Below are 21,703 nucleotides of genomic sequence, written 5' to 3'. Positions count from 1 at the left end.
AGAGAATCAGGGTTGTATTGGTCTTTATTTCCACTAGAGAGTGCTGTCCTGTCAGTATAAATGTACATTTGTTATCTTAAGAGACTGGTCATACTGGATTCATACCTTTCTTGTAGCAACATGTTTAAGAATTAGGGATGGGAATAGCAAATACATGTAAACACATGAATGGATATAAGTGCCTATATGATTTTTCCAATAATGTAAACATGGTCAAAGGAGAGTGTTTGATAATAAAAGACACAATATAGTATTCATTTGTTTATTGGGCCAAATAACAAACTAAACAAAAACAAGAGCAAAAAAAGTATTTTAAATGTACCCACATTCAATTTTTGCCCAAATTTGAAACAGCACTACCAATTTAGGTTAATTAAACTTGGGTCTGTCTTGACTCAACTACTTCTATAAGTGTAAAAGAAACAAAGTCATATGTCCCACATCAACATGAAAAATGGTAAACCATAAAAACAGCATTAAAAATTCAACATTTTAAAAAGCAAAGACATAAAGAGACTTAAGGCCTCTTTACTATGTAAATTGATTTATATAAAACCGGGGTTTTCAGCTTTACTAGGTGCAAATTAAATGTAAATGCTGAATTTTGGTTACAATAGTGGTTGTAAGCACAGTCTTTCATTTATGTCTCTCAATTAAAAATGTATTAATTCCATTGTGTATGTCAGTTTTGTGACCACTTTCTACAATAAAAACAATTGTTCCATTTTCTTTGGTAATGATAAATGTTTTTTCTTTTTTAAAAAAACATTTATGCATTCATTACACTTCCAAAATTGTACAATAAAAGTAAATAGGCAAAGGTCTTTTGTAATCAATCTCCTGGCTCATATTTTAGTAATGATAATATTGCAGTATATTGTCGTCACATGTTAAGCACAACTTCTAAAGTATTTTTTTTAGTTCAAAAAGAAGCTTTTTTTTTATGTTATATTCAGTTATTAAAGAAGCAAATTGCTGTTCACTTCTGTAGTGGGAGTAAACTGAGGCCTGTAATGGGATCTGTAATACACCTCTCAACCAGATGGAGGTATGTGAGGTTCTCCTGAGTGTTGGGGTCAAAGAAGCCCTTGGTGTCATCATCAGGATCCGATAAAATCTGGTTCATTTCTTCATCAAAGTAACCTCTTTCATATGCCACTTGTACAGGCACTCTGTGACTGTGCACTGGGTCAATTATTCCTCCAGTTGCAATTTGAGCTTCAAGGAGACGAATTCCATGATCTTTCACAATAAGATCTTTTTTCAAGGCCTGGAACAAAGAAATAGTTTTTTCAGTGTATGGATCTTTGTATCCTGTCACTGCCCTTTCTGCTGAGATCAGTTTGTTTTTCCACTCTTTCCCAACCACTCTTTGATCCACAGCTTCCTCTACAGAAAGTTTCTTGTTGTTGACTGGGTCAATGATAAAGCCTGTAGCAGCTTGGGCTTCCAGCAGAACCAGAGATGTACCAGGAGTCAGCAGACCTTTGCTTTTAGCTTCATAGATACTCATTGTCTTTTTGGTGGACTGAAGATAAACTCCTGCAATGCTGTTGGTCCCCTCAAGGTATTTGCGCACTGAATCCATTTCACTTACTTCTGTCACTGTAACTTTTCCAGCACTAAGATCTTTGTAGAGTTTCTCATCAATGATTTTGGATTTGAGCAGCTCAGTAGCAGAGACATCTTTTCTGATTCCATGGAACTTTTCAACTTCACTAGTTTCTGTAATTGTTGTGGTTACAGTAGTTTTTGTTGTGCTACTATCCACATTAGTTTCTGGTGGTTGGGACATGACAATTGAAGGAGATGATGAGGTTGTCTCTTGTGTATGCTGCTCAATGATTGTCAGGATGATTTCCAAAAAGCGCTCTTTTGTGATTGATCCAGCCTTGTACTGTTGCACAAGGTCTCTCCGCTTCTCCTCAGTGATGTATTTGGAATAGAGCAGATCCCAGAGAGACACTGTTTGTCCTCTGTATTTTCCTCCAGCTCGGGTTGTTGTTGCAGACTTCAGAATACGTTTAGTTGCCTCGTCCACAAAGAAGTAAAACTCTCCTTTCTTGACAATGACAAGTAAACTGAGGCCTGTAATGGGATCTGTAATACACCTCTCAACCAGCTGGAGGTATGTGAGGTTCTCCTGAGTGTTGGGGTCAAAGAAGCCCTTGGTGTCATCATCAGGATCTGATAAAATCTGGTTCATTTCTTCATCAAAGTAACCTCTTTCATATGCCACTTGTACAGGCACTCTGTGACTGTGCACTGGGTCAATTATTCCTCCAGTTGCAATTTGAGCTTCAAGGAGACGAATTCCATGATCTTTCACAATGAGATCTTTTTTCAAGGCCTGGAACAAAGAAATAGTTTTTTCAGTGTACGGATCTTTGTATCCTGTCACTGCCCTTTCAGCTGAGATCAGTTTGTTTTTCCACTCTTTCCCAACCACTCTTTGATCCACAGCTTCCTCTACAGAAAGCTTCTTGTTGTTGACTGGGTCAATGATAAAGCCTGTAGCAGCTTGGGCTTCCAGCAGAACCAGAGATGTACCAGGAGTCAGCAGACCTTTGCTTATAGCTTCATAGATACTCATTGTCTTTTTGGTGGACTGAAGATAAACTCCTGCAATGCTGTTGGTCCCCTCAAGGTATTTGCGCACTGAATCCATTTCACTTACTTCTGTCACTGTAACTTTTCCAGCACTAAGATCTTTGTAGAGTTTCTCATCAATGATTTTGGATTTGAGCAGCTCAATAGCAGAGACATCTTTTCTGATTCCATGGAACTTTTCAACTTCACTAGTTTCTGTAATGGTAGTGGTGATGGTAGTTTTTGTTGTGCTACTGTCTGCTTTAGTTTCTGGTGGCTGGGACATGACAATTGAAGAAGATGATGAGGTTGTGTCTTGTGTATGCTGCTCAATGATTGTCAGGATTATTTCTAAAAAGCGCTCTATTGTGATTGATCCAGCCTTGTACTTTTGCACAAGGTCTCTCTGCTTCTCCTCAATTATATATTTGGAGTAGAGCAGATCCCAGAGAGTCACAGTTTTTCCTCTATATTTTCCTCCAGCTCGGGTTGTTGTTGTAGACTTCAGAATACCTTTAGTTGCCTCGTCCACAAAGAAGTAAAACTCTCCTTTCTTGACAATGACAAGTAAACTGAGGCCTGTAATGGGATCTGTAATACACCTCTCAACCAGCTGGAGGTATGTGAGGTTCTCCTGAGTGTTGGGGTCAAAGAAGCCCTTGGTGTCATCATCAGGATCTGATAAAATCTGGTTCATTTCTTCATCAAAGTAACCTCTTTCATATGCCACTTGTACAGGCACTCTGTGACTGTGCACTGGGTCAATTATACCTCCAGTTGCAATTTGAGCTTCAAGGAGACGAATTCCATGATCTTTCACAATGAGATCTTTTTTCAAGGCCTGGAACAAAGAAATAGTTTTTTCAGTGTACGGATCTTTGTATCCTGTCACTGCCTTTTCTGCTGAGATCAGTTTGTTTTTCCACTCTTTCCCAACCACTCCTTGAGCCACAGCTTCCTCTACAGAAAGCTTTTTGTTGTTGACTGGGTCAATGATAAAGCCTGTGGCAGCTTGGGCTTCCAGCAGAACCAGAGATGTACCAGGAGTCAGCAGACCTTTGCTTTTAGCTTCATAGATACTGAGGGTTTCTTGGGTGGACTGAAGATAAACTCCTGCAATGCTGTTGGTCCCCTCAAGGTATTTGCGCACTGAATCCATTTCACTTACTTCTGTCACTGTAACTTTTCCAGCGCTAATGTCTTTGTAGAGTTTCTCATCAATGATTTTGGATTTGAGCAGCTCAGTAGCAGAGACATCTTTTCTGATTCCATGGAACTTTTCAACTTCACTAGTTTCTGTAATTGTTGTGGTTACAGTAGTTTTTGTTGTGCTACTATCCACATTAGTTTCTGGTGGTTGGGACATGACAATTGAAGGAGATGATGAGGTTGTCTCTTGTGTATGCTGCTCAATGATTGTCAGGATGATTTCCAAAAAGCGCTCTTTTGTGATTGATCCAGCCTTGTACTGTTGCACAAGGTCTCTCCGCTTCTCCTCAGTGATGTATTTGGAATAGAGCAGATCCCAGAGAGACACTGTTTGTCCTCTGTATTTTCCTCCAGCTCGGGTTGTTGTTGCAGACTTCAGAATACGTTTAGTTGCCTCGTCCACAAAGAAGTAAAACTCTCCTTTCTTGACAATGACAAGTAAACTGAGGCCTGTAATGGGATCTGTAATACACCTCTCAACCAGATGGAGGTATGTGAGGTTCTCCTGAGTGTTGGGGTCAAAGAAGCCCTTGGTGTCATCATCAGGATCTGATAAAATCTGGTTCATTTCTTCATCAAAGTAACCTCTTTCATATGCCACTTGTACAGGCACTCTGTGACTGTGCACTGGGTCAATTATTCCTCCAGTTGCAATTTGAGCTTCAAGGAGACGAATTCCATGATCTTTCACAATGAGATCTTTTTTCAAGGCCTGGAACAAAGAAATAGTTTTTCCAGTGTATGGATCTTTGTATCCTGTCACTGCCCTTTCTGCTGAGATCAGTTTGTTTTTCCACTCTTTCCCAACCACTCTTTGATCCACAGCTTCCTCTACAGAAAGCTTCTTGTTGTTGACTGGGTCAATGATAAAGCCTGTAGCAGCTTGGGCTTCCAGCAGAACCAGAGATGTACCAGGAGTCAGCAGACCTTTGCTTTTAGCTTCATAGATACTCATTGTCTTTTTGGTGGACTGAAGATAAACTCCTGCAATGCTGTTGGTCCCCTCAAGGTATTTGCGCACTGAATCCATTTCACTTACTTCTGTCACTGTAACTTTTCCAGCACTAAGATCTTTGTAGAGTTTCTCATCAATGATTTTGGATTTGAGCAGCTCAGTAGCAGAGACATCTTTTCTGATTCCATGGAACTTTTCAACTTCACTAGTTTCTGTAATGGTAGTGGTGATGGTAGTTTTTGTTGTGCTACTGTCTACTTTAGTTTCTGGTGGTTGGGACATGACAATTGAAGGAGATGATGAGGTTGTCTCTTGTGTATGCTGCTCAATGATTGTCAGGATGATTTCTAAAAAGCGCTCTATTGTGATTGATCCAGCCTTGTACTTTTGCACAAGGTCTCTCTGCTTCTCCTCAATTATATATTTGGAGTAGAGTAGATCCCAGAGAGTCACTGTTTGTCCTCTATATTTTCCTCCAGCTCGGGTTGTTGTTGTAGACTTCAGAATACGTTTAGTTGCCTCATCCACAAAGAAGTAAAACTCTCCTTTCTTGACAATGACAAGTAAACTGAGGCCTGTAATGGGATCTGTAATACACCTCTCAACCAGCTGGAGGTATGTGAGGTTCTCCTGAGTGTTGGGGTCAAAGAAGCCCTTGGTGTCATCATCAGGATCTGATAAAATCTGGTTCATTTCTTCATCAAAGTAACCTCTTTCATATGCCACTTGTACAGGCACTCTGTGACTGTGCACTGGGTCAATTATACCTCCAGTTGCAATTTGAGCTTCAAGGAGACGAATTCCATGATCTTTCACAATGAGATCTTTTTTCAAGGCCTGGAACAAAGAAATAGTTTTTTCAGTGTACGGATCTTTGTATCCTGTCACTGCCTTTTCTGCTGAGATCAGTTTGTTTTTCCACTCTTTCCCAACCACTCCTTGAGCCACAGCTTCCTCTACAGAAAGCTTTTTGTTGTTGACTGGGTCAATGATAAAGCCTGTGGCAGCTTGGGCTTCCAGCAGAACCAGAGATGTACCAGGAGTCAGCAGACCTTTGCTTTTAGCTTCATAGATACTGAGGGTTTCTTGGGTGGACTGAAGATAAACTCCTGCAATGCTGTTGGTCCCCTCAAGGTATTTGCGCACTGAATCCATTTCACTTACTTCTGTCACTGTAACTTTTCCAGCGCTAATGTCTTTGTAGAGTTTCTCATCAATGATTTTGGATTTGAGCAGCTCAGTAGCAGAGACATCTTTTCTGATTCCATGGAACTTTTCAACTTCACTAGTTTCTGTAATTGTTGTGGTTACAGTAGTTTTTGTTGTGCTACTATCCACATTAGTTTCTGGTGGTTGGGACATGACAATTGAAGGAGATGATGAGGTTGTCTCTTGTGTATGCTGCTCAATGATTGTCAGGATGATTTCCAAAAAGCGCTCTTTTGTGATTGATCCAGCCTTGTACTGTTGCACAAGGTCTCTCCGCTTCTCCTCAGTGATGTATTTGGAATAGAGCAGATCCCAGAGAGACACTGTTTGTCCTCTGTATTTTCCTCCAGCTCGGGTTGTTGTTGCAGACTTCAGAATACGTTTAGTTGCCTCGTCCACAAAGAAGTAAAACTCTCCTTTCTTGACAATGACAAGTAAACTGAGGCCTGTAATGGGATCTGTAATACACCTCTCAACCAGATGGAGGTATGTGAGGTTCTCCTGAGTGTTGGGGTCAAAGAAGCCCTTGGTGTCATCATCAGGATCTGATAAAATCTGGTTCATTTCTTCATCAAAGTAACCTCTTTCATATGCCACTTGTACAGGCACTCTGTGACTGTGCACTGGGTCAATTATTCCTCCAGTTGCAATTTGAGCTTCAAGGAGACGAATTCCATGATCTTTCACAATGAGATCTTTTTTCAAGGCCTGGAACAAAGAAATAGTTTTTCCAGTGTATGGATCTTTGTATCCTGTCACTGCCCTTTCTGCTGAGATCAGTTTGTTTTTCCACTCTTTCCCAACCACTCTTTGATCCACAGCTTCCTCTACAGAAAGCTTCTTGTTGTTGACTGGGTCAATGATAAAGCCTGTAGCAGCTTGGGCTTCCAGCAGAACCAGAGATGTACCAGGAGTCAGCAGACCTTTGCTTTTAGCTTCATAGATACTCATTGTCTTTTTGGTGGACTGAAGATAAACTCCTGCAATGCTGTTGGTCCCCTCAAGGTATTTGCGCACTGAATCCATTTCACTTACTTCTGTCACTGTAACGTTTCCAGCACTAAGATCTTTGTAGAGTTTCTCATCAATGATTTTGGATTTGAGCAGCTCAGTAGCAGAGACATCTTTTCTGATTCCATGGAACTTTTCAACTTCACTAGTTTCTGTAATGGTAGTGGTGATGGTAGTTTTTGTTGTGCTACTGTCTACTTTAGTTTCTGGTGGTTGGGACATGACAATTGAAGGAGATGATGAGGTTGTCTCTTGTGTATGCTGCTCAATGATTGTCAGGATGATTTCTAAAAAGCGCTCTATTGTGATTGATCCAGCCTTGTACTTTTGCACAAGGTCTCTCTGCTTCTCCTCAATTATATATTTGGAGTAGAGTAGATCCCAGAGAGTCACAGTTTGTCCTCTATATTTTCCTCCAGCTCGGGTTGTTGTTGTAGACTTCAGAATACGTTTAGTTGCCTCATCCACAAAGAAGTAAAACTCTCCTTTCTTGACAATGACAAGTAAACTGAGGCCTGTAATGGGATCTGTAATACACCTCTCAACCAGCTGGAGGTATGTGAGGTTCTCCTGAGTGTTGGGGTCAAAGAAGCCCTTGGTGTCATCATCAGGATCTGATAAAATCTGGTTCATTTCTTCATCAAAGTAACCTCTTTCATATGCCACTTGTACAGGCACTCTGTGACTGTGCACTGGGTCAATTATTCCTCCAGTTGCAATTTGAGCTTCAAGGAGACGAATTCCATGATCTTTCACAATAAGATCTTTTTTCAAGGCCTGGAACAAAGAAATAGTTTTTTCAGTGTACGGATCTTTGTATCCTGTCACTGCCTTTTCTGCTGAGATCAGTTTTTTTTCCCAGTCTTTCCCAACCACTCCTTGAGCCACAGCTTCCTCTACAGAAAGCTTCTTGTTGTTGACTGGGTCAATGATAAAGCCTGTGGCAGCTTGGGCTTCCAGCAGAACCAGAGATGTACCAGGAGTCAGCAGACCTTTGCTTTTAGCTTCATAGATACTGAGGGTTTCTTGGGTGGACTGAAGATAAACTCCTGCAATGCTGTTGGTCCCCTCAAGGTATTTGCGCACTGAATCCATTTCACTTACTTCTGTCACTGTAACTTTTCCAGCGCTAATGTCTTTGTAGAGTTTCTCATCAATGATTTTGGATTTGAGCAGCTCAGTAGCAGAGACATCTTTTCTGATTCCATGGAACTTTTCAACTTCACTAGTTTCTGTAATTGTTGTGGTTACAGTAGTTTTTGTTGTGCTACTATCCACATTAGTTTCTGGTGGTTGGGACATGACAATTGAAGAAGATGATGAGGTTGTCTCTTGTGTATGCTGCTCAATGATTGTCAGGATGATTTCCAAAAAGCGCTCTATTGTGATTGATCCAGCCTTGTACTGTTGCACAAGGTCTCTCCGCTTCTCCTCAGTGATGTATTTGGAATAGAGCAGATCCCAGAGAGACACTGTTTGTCCTCTGTATTTTCCTCCAGCTCGGGTTGTTGTTGTAGACTTCAGAATACATTTAGTTGCCTCATCCACAAAGAAGTAAAACTCTCCTTTCTTCACAATAGACAGTAAGTTAAGCTCTGTATTTGGGTCTCTGATGCACCTCTCAATCAGCTGGAGATATGTGAGGTTCTCCTGAGTGTTGGGGTCAAAGAAGCCCTTGGTGTCATCATCAGGATCTGATAAAATCTGGTTCATTTCTTCATCAAAGTAACCTCTCTGATATGCCACCTGTACAGGCACTCTGTGACTGTGCACTGGGTCAATTATTCCTCCAGTTGCAATTTGAGCTTCAAGGAGACGAATTCCATGATCTTTCACAATGAGATCTTTTTTCAAGGCCTGGAACAAAGAAATCGTTTTTTCAGTGTATGGATCTTTGTATCCTGTCACTGCCCTTTCTGCTGAGATCAGTTTCTTTTCCCACTCCTTCCCAACCACTCCTTGAGCCACAGCTTCCTCTACAGAAAGTTTCTTGTTGTTGATTGGGTCAATGATGAAGCCTGTGGCAGCTTGGGCTTCCAGCAGAACCAGAGATGTACCAGGAGTCAGCAGACCTTTGCTTTTAGCTTCATAGATGCTCATCATCTTTTTTGTTGATTCAACTCTCACACCTGCTATACAGTTTGTGGCTCCAAGATACTTCTGAATATTTTCCATTTTGTCAACAGTTTCTTCCGTTACTTCACCTTTTATAATTTGGGTGAAAAGGTCCTTTGAGATGATCTTTGACTCAAATAATTCACTGGCTGAGACTTGTTTTCGTAGTCCTTTGAACTTTCTTACCTTGGATGATACCTCTGTGATTATAACTGTGAGTATTTCAATCATCTCCTCAATTTTGGTCACTCCTGTCCGGTATTGCTGTATAAGCTGCTCCCTTTTTTGTTCTGATATGTATTCAGATAGTAGCACTTCCCACAGTGTGACCTCCTTGTTTTTAAATTTTCCCACATTCAAGGTCATCATTTTGTTTTTCAAAGCATTCTCGATTTGCTCATCTGTGTGAAATACACGGGCTTTTTCTTTATGCAGCGGTAGGAGAAGTAGCCCAGTTTTATCATCTTTCTCACATCTATTTATGAGCTGACTGTATGACAGTCTTTCTTTGGTATTTGGGTCAAAGAATCCTTTTTCATCATCTGTGGGGTTCAACAGAATTTTTTGAGTTTCTTCATCCAGACATCCTTTTTTGATAGCAATATGAATTGGCAGTCTGTGACTTTGATTTGGGTCAATAATTCCTCCTGTTGCTGTCTGCACATCAAGTATCCGAAGGCCATAGCTTCTTTCTCTCAGCTTTTTTTGCATGGCTTCAAACAGTGATATTGTCACATCTGTATATGGATCTTTATACCCAGTGACAGCTCGTTCAGCTGAGAGAAGTTGCTCACGTACATCTGGCCCAATCAGTCTTCCTTTTACAGCCTCTTCCACAGCATGGAACTCATTTTTGAGGGGATCAATGATCCATCCTGTTGCAGCTTGAGCTTCAAGTAGTAGAAGTGCAATGCCAGGTGTCAACAGGTCTTCATTTCTTGCTTCATATATGCTCATCACTTTCTGGGATGGATAAACCTTCACTCCAGCAATGCTTCCAGATCCTTTTAGGTATCCTCTCACAGTTTCACCCTGCGCTATTGTTTCTAAATTGAGTTTTCCTTCTTTCACCTGTTTAAATGTTTCTGCATCAATGATTTCACAATCCAGTAGTTGTTTTGCAGTGACATGCTTTCTCAGACCCATTATCATTTTGGGAGTTTCAGTCTTCTCCAGTTTTTCTATTGTGGTAATCACTAATGTGATTATGGTCTGGGTACTCTTCTGCCTTGTTCTGTACTCTTCAATCAGTTCAAGTCGCTGATCCTCAGTAAAGTAGCCAGAATGAATCAAGTCCCATAGAGTAACCGATTTTCCAGAATAGTGTCCTACAGATATGCTGACACTTGTCTTTTCAAACTCTTCCTTAATCTCTGTGTCAGTATATATCTTTTTCTTTGTAGCTGTAGCTTTTGGTGTGTCATTCAATGGCAGGAGAAACAGTCCAGTTTCCTTATCTTTCACACATCTCCCCAACATCTCCATGTATGTCAGATTTTCTTTTGTGTTTGGGTCAAAAAAGCCCTTTGTGTCATCAGTTGGGTCTGTTAGGATTTGATTAAGTTCTTCATCAAAATATCCCTTCTTGTATGCAATTTCAAGGGGTAAGTGGAGACACTTTAAGGGATCGATGATACCACCTGTAGCAATCTGGGCCTCAAGTAAACGAATGCCATGCTGCTTGACAATAAGATCTTTTTTCAACGCTTGGAAGAGCGAGATCTTCTGACCTGTGTATGGATCTTTGTAACCAGTGACTGCTCTTTCCGCAGACAAAAGTTTTTCATACATCTGTGGACTAATCAACTTTTCTTTGAGAGCTTGTTCAACTGTAAGTTTTTTGTTATTCAGAGGATCAACAACAAATCCTGTAGCTGCTTGTGCTTCAAGGAGGCAAAGGGCAGTCCCAGGTGCAAGAATCCCAATTCTCTGTGCCTCGTGAATGCTTAGTTTTTTATTTGAAGGTTGCAGTATCAACCCAGCTACACAGCTTTTTCCTTGTAGGTAGGCTCTCACACTGTCCATTTTCATCACATCACTGCTTGTCATGATTCCAGTGATTAAACTGTTGTAGGTGTTTTTATCCACAATTTTAAGATCCAAAAGATCCACAGCAGAGACTTTTCCTCTGAGACATTTAAACTTCAGTATTTCTTGCTGTTCTATCGCCATACTCTCAATGATCTCTACAATGGTCTCAGTTAGTTGCTGAATTGTGATTTTCTTTGACCTGAAGAGCTTGAAAAACTCCTGTCGTTTATCTTCAGACAGATATTCTGAGTTGATAAGATCCCACAATGTTGTGTGTTTGCCCTTGAACCTACCATACTTTACAGTGACTATTGATGTTTTGAACAATTCCCTAATGTTGTCATCTATCTTTATTTTGTTGCTCTTGCCTTTGAGAGGTAAGAGGCACAGGCCTGTACTAGGATCTGTTACACATCTGGCCATGAGCTGCAAGTATGTCAGGTTCTCGTGGGTGTTGGGGTCAAAGAATCCCTTGGTGTCATCACTTGGATCATCCAGGATCTGATTCATTTCTTCATTAAAGTACCCCTTCTTATAGGCCACATGGACAGGTATGCGATGGCTGTTCACTGGGTCGATGATCCCACCAGTGGCAATTTGGGCCTCCAGGAGCCTAATGCCATGGTCTTTTAGGATCAGGTCTTTTTGCATTGCTTGGAACAAAGAAATTGTTTCTCCAGTGTATGGATCTTTGTATCCAGTAACCGCTTTCTCTGCTGATTGCAGCTTTTGACACACATCAGGCCCCACAATCTTTGCTTTGACAGCATCATCAACTGAAAACTTTCTATTTCCAATAGGGTCGACAATGAACCCTGTTGCTGCCTGTGCCTCCAGTAGAATCAGAGCAGTTCCTGGCATCAGCTTTCCTTTCTGTTTGGCCTGGTAGATGGTCATGATTTGAGAATCAGGAAGCATAATACCTGCGATGCTGTCTTTACCTTTTAAGTACACATTTACATTTTCATCTTCAATGACTTCGTTCACTGACTTCTTTCCCTTCTTCAGGTCCTCTAGGACCTCCTCACTAATGATATCTGCTTCCACAAGCTGCATGGCTGTAACAGTGTCTCTGATGCCTTCAAAGATGACTTGAGTTGTTTTCACTGACTTTTCTATCACTTCCAGAACTGTTGTAATGCTCATCTTGATAGTAATCTTCCCCTCTCTGTATTTTTTAAAGATGTCTTGCCTCTGGTTTTCATCAAAGTATTCTGACATCAGAAGTTCCCACAGAGATACTGTCATTCCTGTATATTTGCCATATGTCACTTTCACTTTCTCCATCTTGAAGGCTGTTTTAGTTTGGTAGTCAATGAAATCAAAATTTAGCCCATCTGATTTATCACGCAAAGGAAGGAGGCAGAGTCCAGTAGCAGGATCAGTGACACACCTTTCCATCAACTGAAGATAGGTTAGATTTTCTTCTGTGTTTGGATCAAAAAAGCCTTTTGTGTCATCCCCTGAATCCTCCAATATGGTATTCATTTGTTCATCAAAATAACCTCTCTTAAAGGCCACTTCTGTAGGAAGTCTGTGACTGTTGATTGGATCAATTATTCCACCTGTAGCAATTTGTGCTTCAAGTAGGCGGATCCCATGTTGTTTGACCATGAGGTCTTTTGAGAGTGCTTGAAACAGGGATATAGTTTCACTGGTGTATGGGTCTTTGTATCCGGTCACTGCCCGCTCAGCAGAGAGCAGCTTTGCATGATATTCTGGGCCAATAAGTTTGCTTTTGACAGCTTCATCCACAGTGTACTTTTTATTTTCTACAGGATCAATCATGTATCCAGTAGCAGCTTGTGCCTCCAAGAGAACAAGTGATGTCCCGGGCATCAGTATGCCTTGCTTCATGGCTGTATAAATGCTCATTCTCTGATTGGTTGAGAGTATAGCAATGCCTGCAATGCTGCCTTTGCCTTCCAGGTATTCTTTCACTGTTTCAATCAACATCACGTCCTGTGTTGTGGTCTTCCCCTTTTGCAGGTTATCATATGTTTCTTTGTCAATGATCTTTGATTCAAGGAGCTCGGCGGAGGAAATGCCTTTGCGCAGACCTTTGAAGGTGATGCAGACAGGAAGAAGCAACAGGCCTGTATCGGGCTCCACAATGCATTGCGTTTGGAGGCTTCTGTAGTTAAGATTTTGTTGCAAAGTTGGATGATAAAACACTCTGAGCTCTGACATTTGGTCCTTCAGCAAATCTTTTTCATAGTAGCCCTTCTGAATTGCAGAGTCAACTGAAATATTTGTCTTATCGACAGGATCAAACAGGCCTTTTGTGGCTATCTGTGCTTCCAGCAGCCTCAATCCATAATCTTTTGGAACTAAATCTTTTTGCATAGCTTGGAATACAGATATCATTTGGTTGGTGTAGGGGTCTACATACCCAGTGATGGCTTTTTCTGCTTTAAGGAGTTTGTCTTTCATCTCTGATCCAACTATTCCCTTTTTAACAGCATCCTCTACAGGAAGCTTTTGGTTGTTTACTGGGTCTACAATACCTACTGTGGCAGCTTGTGCTTCAAGCAGAGCCAGTGCTGTTCCTGGCTTAAGCATACGCTTCTTCATGGCTTCATATATGGTGATCTTTGTCTTTGTCTTTTCCAGAAATATACCAGCCACAGGTTCATGGACTTTTGTGCAGGCATTTTGCTTCACACCGCCGTCCTTAAGGTTGGTGTCCATCTTGACCTAAAGGGCTGTGTTAGCACAGAAACAGTTACAGAGCTTGTTTTGTATATGGTATTTTATGCATTGTAAGTAATCGTAAAGCACAGATCTCAGATACATTTGGGCACATTGCAGTTAAACTGATTATAAAATACACATGTATTGATTTGTATGTAAAAAAATAACTTGTCAGGTTTTTATACAGTTATTTTTTATACACAAATTATTCAGACGTTCACCAAATTAGATGCAGTAAGACATTTTGTCAAAAAATTTATTTTACTACTTCTGTTTTGCGCCATAATGCAATTTCTAACGTTACATGTTTGACAGTGACATTGTTATGTACTAACTGTAAAGCTATTTTCATCTTTTCCCTTACCACAAGGGGTCGCCACAGCAGCGAGCACCACAAGATTAATTGGGCAGAGTTTTATGGTGGATGCAGCTCGAATGGGGGGCTGAAACAGTGACCTTTCACTAGTAATAGAGACTAATGTAATAGAGAATATACCCCAGCAAGGTAGAGAAGGTGTAGAATAGTTTGTAATGACAAATAGTACTGAAGTCTGGTAAAATTAACACATTAGTATCCAGCATAACTCTGAATCGCTTAAATAACTTAATAACTAGTCTGGAGCAATAGAAATAGAAATAGATGGTAATTAGTTTTATTTCTATTAATTGTAGTGTACGTTTTGGAATATATTATCGTCCAACTGTAATATCAAACCTTTCAATTTCGTGTACGTGGACAGCCTTGGATATTCTCTGTTGTTCCAAAATCCAAGATCCAACGCCAGTGGCCTCCTGATTTTTATGATCTCAGGGCTTTGAAACTCTGTCCCTGGAAAGATAAGGCGGGTATAATAAGTTTGATCTTAAACTTTGTGTTAATGATTTGATATTGAAATTAGTTTATGACATTTCTCATGAACTTTCTAAATCACATATGGGTAAAATACACACCATTTCATCACTGACCTATGCAGGCTGCATATCAGACAATCGACAGGATGTAGGTAAAATGGGTTTTTTTCTACTATGTTAGTAATACTTTAATTATAAGTTGTTACAATGACAATTATTCAAGTCTGTATGGCTTGCTTGCAAACAACTACTGTCCATGACTGACCCACCCACCCCATAAAAATAAAGCCTAACTGTACTGTCTGTGTGTATGCTTCTTATAAACCCATGTGGGCAGGTTTCTAATGCATCAATACTGTTTTTTGTTTTCTAATAGTTTTTCTTATCATTTCATCATGTCCCTGCACAGATTCAACAACAAAAGAAACTATTAATTACATATTGTGTGAGAACGTAGCCATTTGCTTTTGGCAATAATAATGATGTGTGTCAAAACTGGAACAGCCACATGCCCTGTTTTGCAACAACATGCAAAGGAAAACCAATAACTGCAAATACAAGAGTTCATATCTCTTGCAATCCTGTGCACCAAAGTCTAAATCTGCAGAACTTTGTTTTGGGTTCCAGTAGAGATTAAAAGTTTTATAAACTTGTGGCTGAGTTTTGTTTGCTTGTTAGACCTTCATTTTTTATTGTCTAGCCAGAAAAAGTCACAAAAGAGCTAAAGTCACCATGGCATAAAAATATCAGCTTCAAGGTAAAATAATATATAAATGTTTTAAAAAACTGAATCGATTTGCATTCCAGTCCAGTATTATTTAGATTAGAGATTAGATTAGATAAAATTTTATTAATCCCTTTTAAATTTAAAGAACCCCATTTAGAGAACTTATAAAGAGCTTGTTTACAAATTCTACAACATAACCCAAATTTATACACATCCACTTGTACTTAGGGTACTAAACTGAAAAACAGGGAATAATAAAAGCAAATGTATAAAAAACGTTTTATTGACTAAAAAACACACTATATCGGATTCATATCGGTATTGGCAGATATCCAAATTTATGATATCGGTATCAGACATAAAAAAGTGGTATCGTGCCATCTCTAAACTAGTCTGGAGCAATTGAAATAGAAATAGATGGTAATTAGTTTTATTTCTATTAATTGTAGTGTAAGTTTTGGAATATATTATCTTCCAACTGTAATATCAAACCTTTCAATTTCCTTAGGAGTACGTGGACAGCCTTGGATGCTCTCTGTTGTTCCAAAATACAAGAACCAATGCCAATGGCTTCCTGATTTTTATGATCTCAGAGCTTTGAAACTTCGTCCCTGGAAAGATAAGGCGGGTATAATAAGTTTGATCTTAAACTTTGTGTTAATGATTTGATATTGAAATTAGTTTATGACATTTCTCATGAACTTTCTAAATCACATATGGGTAAAATACACACCATTTCATCACTGACCTATGCAGGCTGCATATCAGACAATTGACAGGATGTAGGTAAAATGGGTTTTTTTCTACTATGTTAGTAATACTTTAATTATAAGTTGTTACCATGACAATTATTCAAGTCTGTATGGCTTGCTTGCAAACAACTACTGTCCATGACTGACCCACCCACCCCATAAAAATAAAGCCTAACTGTACTGTCTGTGTGTATGTGTCTTATAAACCCATGTGGGCAGGTTTCTAATGCATCAATACTGTTTTTTGTTTTCTAATAGTTTTTCTTATCATTTCATCATGTCCCTGCACAGATTCAACAACAAAAGAAACTATTAATTACATATTGTGTGAGAACGTACCCATTTGCTTTTGGCAATAATAATGGTGTGTCAAAACTGGAACAGCCACATGCCCTGTTTTGCAACAACATGCAAAGGAAAACCAATAACTGCAAATACAAGAGTTCATATCTCTTGCAATCCTGTGCACCAAAGTCTAAATCTGCAGAACTTTGTTTTGGGTTCCAGTAGAGATTAAACGTTTTATAAACTTGTGGCTGAGTTTTGTTTGCTTGTTAGACCCTCATTTTTTATGTCTAGCCAGACAAAGTCACAAAAGAGCTAAAGTCACCATGGCATAAAAATATCAGCTTCAAGGTAAAATAATATATAAATGTTTTAAAAAACTGAATCGATTTGCATTCCGGTCCAGTATTATTTAGATTAGAGATTAGATTAGATAAAATTTTATTAATCCCTTTTAAATTTAAAGAACCCCATTTAAATCCCCATTTAAAGAACTTATAAAGAGCTTGTTTACAAATTCTACAACATAACCCAAATTTATGCACATCTACTTGTACTTAGGGTACTAAACTGAAAAACAGGGAATAATAAAAGCAAATGTATAACCTTTAAGCATATTCTTATGTGGTACATGAGATGTTACTGTACTGAAAAAGCTTTACAAAGAGATTTTCAAAAAAAATCTCAGTTAATTATTGTCATAGCTAGTAATTACTATTGCATACAAAAATGTAGTGATTTCACAATTTTCTGAGAACCAGTCTTTCAGCCCTGTGGGGGTTGGTAACTGTCACAAATGATGTCATAACACCTGTGGGAGTCAAGACAATAAGGCTCAGAAAAAAGGGTGTGAACAGAAACTCAGCCAATCTACTCAGAAACATGTTAACTGTTAAGTCACAGATAAAGCTCCACTGTGTATGTGATTATTTTCACTTGTTTACTGTGGTAAAATGTTTGGTTTAGGCTGTGTGAGCTGCACTACCTGAGAAGTGTATTTAACGGCTGTTATTGATAATGTGGCAAAAAGATGCTCCAAGTAACCAAGATAAGCAAAGTAACACAAACAGCTGTGGATCTGAGGTCTGCTGAACTCTGTATTTGTACAAGAGCAGCAGGTCTGTGGCAGTTCGGTATCTCTACCTGTAAGTGCTCAATTTACATCTTGAGTCCGTCACCCACTTTGTAAATATTTGAATGTTTTTGAAACTGTCAAGCATTTACTGTACATTTATGGCACCATCTGAATTTGCATTTGCTTGTCATATCATGAAGGCAAATACATTTCCTGCACAAAGTTAACAAGTTACCTAACTCTGCAAACACAGCTTCACTGTTTACTGGTCTCTCCACTAAATGCCTTTTCCCCAGTGAAGGAAGGCACTGTCCGTTCAATGCAAGAGCAGATATAAAATAAATGAATTTTTAAAAGATTTTGCTTTCTTTTTTGTCTTTATAAGACCTCTAAGCACAACTGAGTGTATATTGAGAGGTGTCTTTATTAGGTATGATCTGCCACATGTGTGTATTTAATCATAAAGTTCCGTTTTTAGTGACACTGTTGCAAATGTGGAAATAGAATTATCTAGTACTCTTAGTTACAGTTGATCTTAGTCAGACTTGGTGTGCAGAGGTGTTTCTGGGCTTTATTGTTGGCACCAGCATACATGACACACCCCTGAACATACCAGAGTCCAGCAAACAACTCTGGAACCGCAGTGCTAAAAAACATAATTGACTTCACAGCTGTGTGATGGTGTTAAGGAGAACTGATTAGAGGCCTCACTAATGTAGAACTAAAGTCAAAAGAGCATTTGGTTACATTAGACCAGCGGTCCCCAACCTTTTTTGCGCCACGGACCGCTTTATGCCCGACAATATTTTCACGGACCAGCCTTTAAGGTCTTGCGGATAAATACAACAAAATAAAACTAGTACCGGTACCGAAAAAAAGAAGATTTATTCATAACACACATGAAAAGACCCAGGAAAACCAAGTTAACAATAAAAACGATAACAAACTAATGCTGAAAACCGATAAAAACCCTGAAAGCCATACATTTCACACCTGAGCCTCAACTCTCGCGGCCCGGTACCGGTCCGAGGCCCGGGGGTTGGGGACCGCTGTATTAGACTATACAGTAGTACCATAACAAAGAATCACTTTTGTGAGCTCTGACTTGTATATTTTCTTGTTAAGTTAAATTATTTACTTTGATTTTAGATGAGGAAAGTCTTAAAAACCACAAGTAACAACTGATATAAAATAGTACCAGTTCAGTAAGAAAGTGGACTATATACTTCCTAAGGAATATATAAACATGTGACATGAATGAGTTATGATAATTCTAACTGTAAATCTTTAGGCTGAGCCAAGGATCTGTCTGGATGACAAGATGTTGACATTGATAAACAGCTAACCTAGTATGCCTTTGTGGAGAATCAATAGAGCAGTTTCAAGATTTACACTAAGCTGCAAATTGCTCACAACTTTCTCTCACTTGTAGCAACAAGCCTAATTACATCCTATGTGCACTTCAGCCATTGTGGTGCATTTTTAATGCCACCCCAGCAATAAATTACAACTTACTGGCTAGGAATGAATGAGGCAATACAGTACCACTGATTCAGGTGTTGCACAACAGTTTTTGTAGCTTTAACTGCGGAAAATCTTGTGTAAATAGATCCCAGGGTGATGTCAGCACAGTGTTTAGACTTGTTGAAAGCCTCATTAGTGACATATAGGCACATTTATTTTACCAGCGGCGGTCAAAGGTGATCAGTGAGGAATGTGCACATTCCCTTTTGTTTGAGGATGTTGGCTAACTGCACAGGATAGACACACGTTCGGCTTCCTCTCGTTTTACTTTGCCAATGCACTCTCCACTTTCTCACTCTGAAGAAAATAATTTTCTATATGTGGTTCCAGTTTTATGTAAACGCAACTCAAGGAAAAAGTTTGTTTTCTTTAGAAAAACCAAAACAAAGACACTACTGATTTTTACACAGCCAAACTAAAAAAAGATTTTAAATAAAATTGCTCTTACCCAAACGTGCTCTGCACTGGCGAGCGTTCAGCTTCAGCTGGTATGAAAGATACCACAACCCTGAAGTGCTCCCAGCATCTCAGAGGTGTTCACTCCTCAGTGGTCAGATATAAGGCAGGCCCAGCTAAGCCCCTCCCCTGTTGAGGTTCAGCCTCCTCGCCTCGGGCTGTGAGAGTGAGACAGCCGGAGATCCTTTGCACTGAGCTCAGGATGCCAGGAATTCCTGCAGATTTCCTCGGAGCATGTCTATTGTGCTCTAAAACAATAAGGGTGAGCAAATTGATTCTTTCTAAGTGTACAAAAGGTAAGGAGATTTATTAAAGTTATACATAAGATAAAGTAAGCTTTGTTGACTGTACAAATTCTTAAGAGTCGTGAAGGTTCTTCACAAGGGTTTCATTCACTTTCCTAGTCAATATTTTTTACTTTTTACAATGTGTTAACTGGACTTGGTGCGAAGCTTCCTTATCAAGCCGGCCAGGTTGTGACATGCAGAGCCGGATGCCCTCTGATTACACTGAGCTTTGTCCTTGTATTACAGCTTCCCTCAGGTTTGGCAGGTTTTCAAGTGTGGAAAGAAGAAACCCGACAGGCGTGATTGGCTTTTCTATCTTACTAACAAGAAAAAGTGTGTCACAAAACAGAATGTACGGAAAACACCTGTTGTTTGTTGTAAACCAGATGCAAAGACATTAGTCACATAAAAATGATAACGTCAATATCTTATGACTGACATGTTTGTGGAAACTGTCTGAAAACCTTGTGATAAATCAAATTCCACAATTGTATGTAAGAACATGTTATGGGTAAGTAATTAATGGGTTTGTTTGACAAATCTTACATGCACACTCCAAAGTTATTTGACAAATTGGCTTGTTTATATTTTAACTATATCTATAATCTAAAATAAAACCTAAATACAAACAGCTTAGCTTCTACAAGAGAAAATATTGCATGTCCTTTAAAGGGACGGAACATTGTGTGCAAAGTTTCGCATGTAATTACCAAGTAATGTCAAATGAGTATATAAGGAAACTGCCATTTGTTTCCATCACCTACGTGTGGATTTTCACACCAAGAACAAACAGACAATGAAGGTTAAAGTTAGGTTTTGAGTATTCTTACATTTTTCACTGTTGCTGTCGAGTGGGGTCAGGTCAGGTATGGTGGTCTCAAGTTTCTCAAGAATACAATGTGTCAAAAACATGCAAGCGGCATTCAAAGATTACAGATGAGGGCACTGCCTCTGCATGACTTGAAATCTCAGAGAGTGACATTATAATAGAACAAACTAGAATTTCTGCCGTAGGCTAAGAGAGAGATCACTGCATAATAATAGCTTTGTTTTGCTAACATTTGAATTGGCAAAGAATCACAGATATATCAACACGAATATGCGGGAAACTAGGTTGGTGAGCCAAGGACACCCAATTATTAAAATGTCACTCATAATTAATCAGAACAAGTAACTGAAATTGCAAAACAGATTAATTTAACTTTGTTCATGCAATATAATATATGTAAAGGATTCAAAGCAAGTACAAAGTAGTGAATAAGATATCTGAAAAAGCGCAGTGAATTTAACCAAAACTCTACAAATGTGTCTTATGATGTACCTTTTAAATAGTTTCTGTCACAGACCAAAATATATGCTCAATGGCCATTTCATTAGTAACACCTTGCAGTAGCATATGATGTGAATGTGATGTGACTGGTACACAGTGTTGGGAAGGTTACTTTTAAAATGTATTCCATTACAGAATACAGAATACATGCCCCAAAATGTATTCTGTAATGTATTCCGTTACGTTACTCAATGAGAGTAACGTAACGGAATACTTTGGATTACTTAATATATTATCATGCTGTTTACAACTACATGAATGTACTATTGCTGTGATTTATTACTGTTGCTGAAGGTCCGCGGCTCCAAACCGTAGTAAAGGGACCTCTGGCTAATACGGTGGGTTCTGTGTCGGGCTGGTAGCCGAAAACTAGCTTTACTTTGTTGTCTGGGTCAACTTTGCTAGCGAGAGACAGAGAGAGGCGTTGAAAGGCTGCTCCAACAGAACTTATTGTTTTTGGAGGAAAACACGAACACGGTGTACAGTCGAGTCTTAATAGCTTACTTACAGCTGGGCTCGTCAGGCACTCTTCTTGGCTGCAGTGGTTATTATTATATTTACATGCTTCCAGCTCCCGTTTTTGCTCGATGACAGCTCGTACT

General features: G+C 39.4%; 1 protein-coding gene across 2 annotated transcripts; it reads right to left on the bottom strand.

Annotated features, from left to right (window-relative positions):
- Nucleotides 1-6: 6 nt before the first annotated feature.
- eppk1 (epiplakin 1) lies at nucleotides 7-19,561 on the bottom strand. Of its 2 annotated transcripts, XM_087835219.1 has the most exons (4): nucleotides 19,477-19,550; nucleotides 15,885-16,003; nucleotides 14,529-14,642; nucleotides 7-13,824 (listed from the first exon to the last, which is right to left on the bottom strand). In XM_087835219.1, exon 4 carries the CDS (start codon nucleotides 13,808-13,810, stop codon nucleotides 980-982), a length of 12,831 nt encoding a protein of 4,276 aa, XP_087691345.1. In that variant the 5' UTR covers nucleotides 13,811-13,824; nucleotides 14,529-14,642; nucleotides 15,885-16,003; nucleotides 19,477-19,550; the 3' UTR covers nucleotides 7-979. The 2 variants fall into 2 exon arrangements, with proteins under 2 accessions (XP_087691345.1, XP_087691344.1); XM_087835218.1 differs by lacking the exon at nucleotides 15,885-16,003 and having other exon boundaries at nucleotides 19,477-19,561.
- Between the last annotated feature and the right edge of the window lie 2,142 nt (nucleotides 19,562-21,703).

The sequence above is a fragment of the Neolamprologus brichardi genome, chromosome 22, assembly GCF_056152115.1.
Source record: "Neolamprologus brichardi isolate AB-2024 chromosome 22, ASM5615211v1, whole genome shotgun sequence".
In the NCBI taxonomy this organism is placed as follows: Eukaryota; Metazoa; Chordata; class Actinopteri; order Cichliformes; family Cichlidae; genus Neolamprologus; species Neolamprologus brichardi.
The sequence above is the reverse complement of the archived record's forward strand: the minus strand, read 5'-3'. Positions and strand labels throughout refer to the sequence as shown.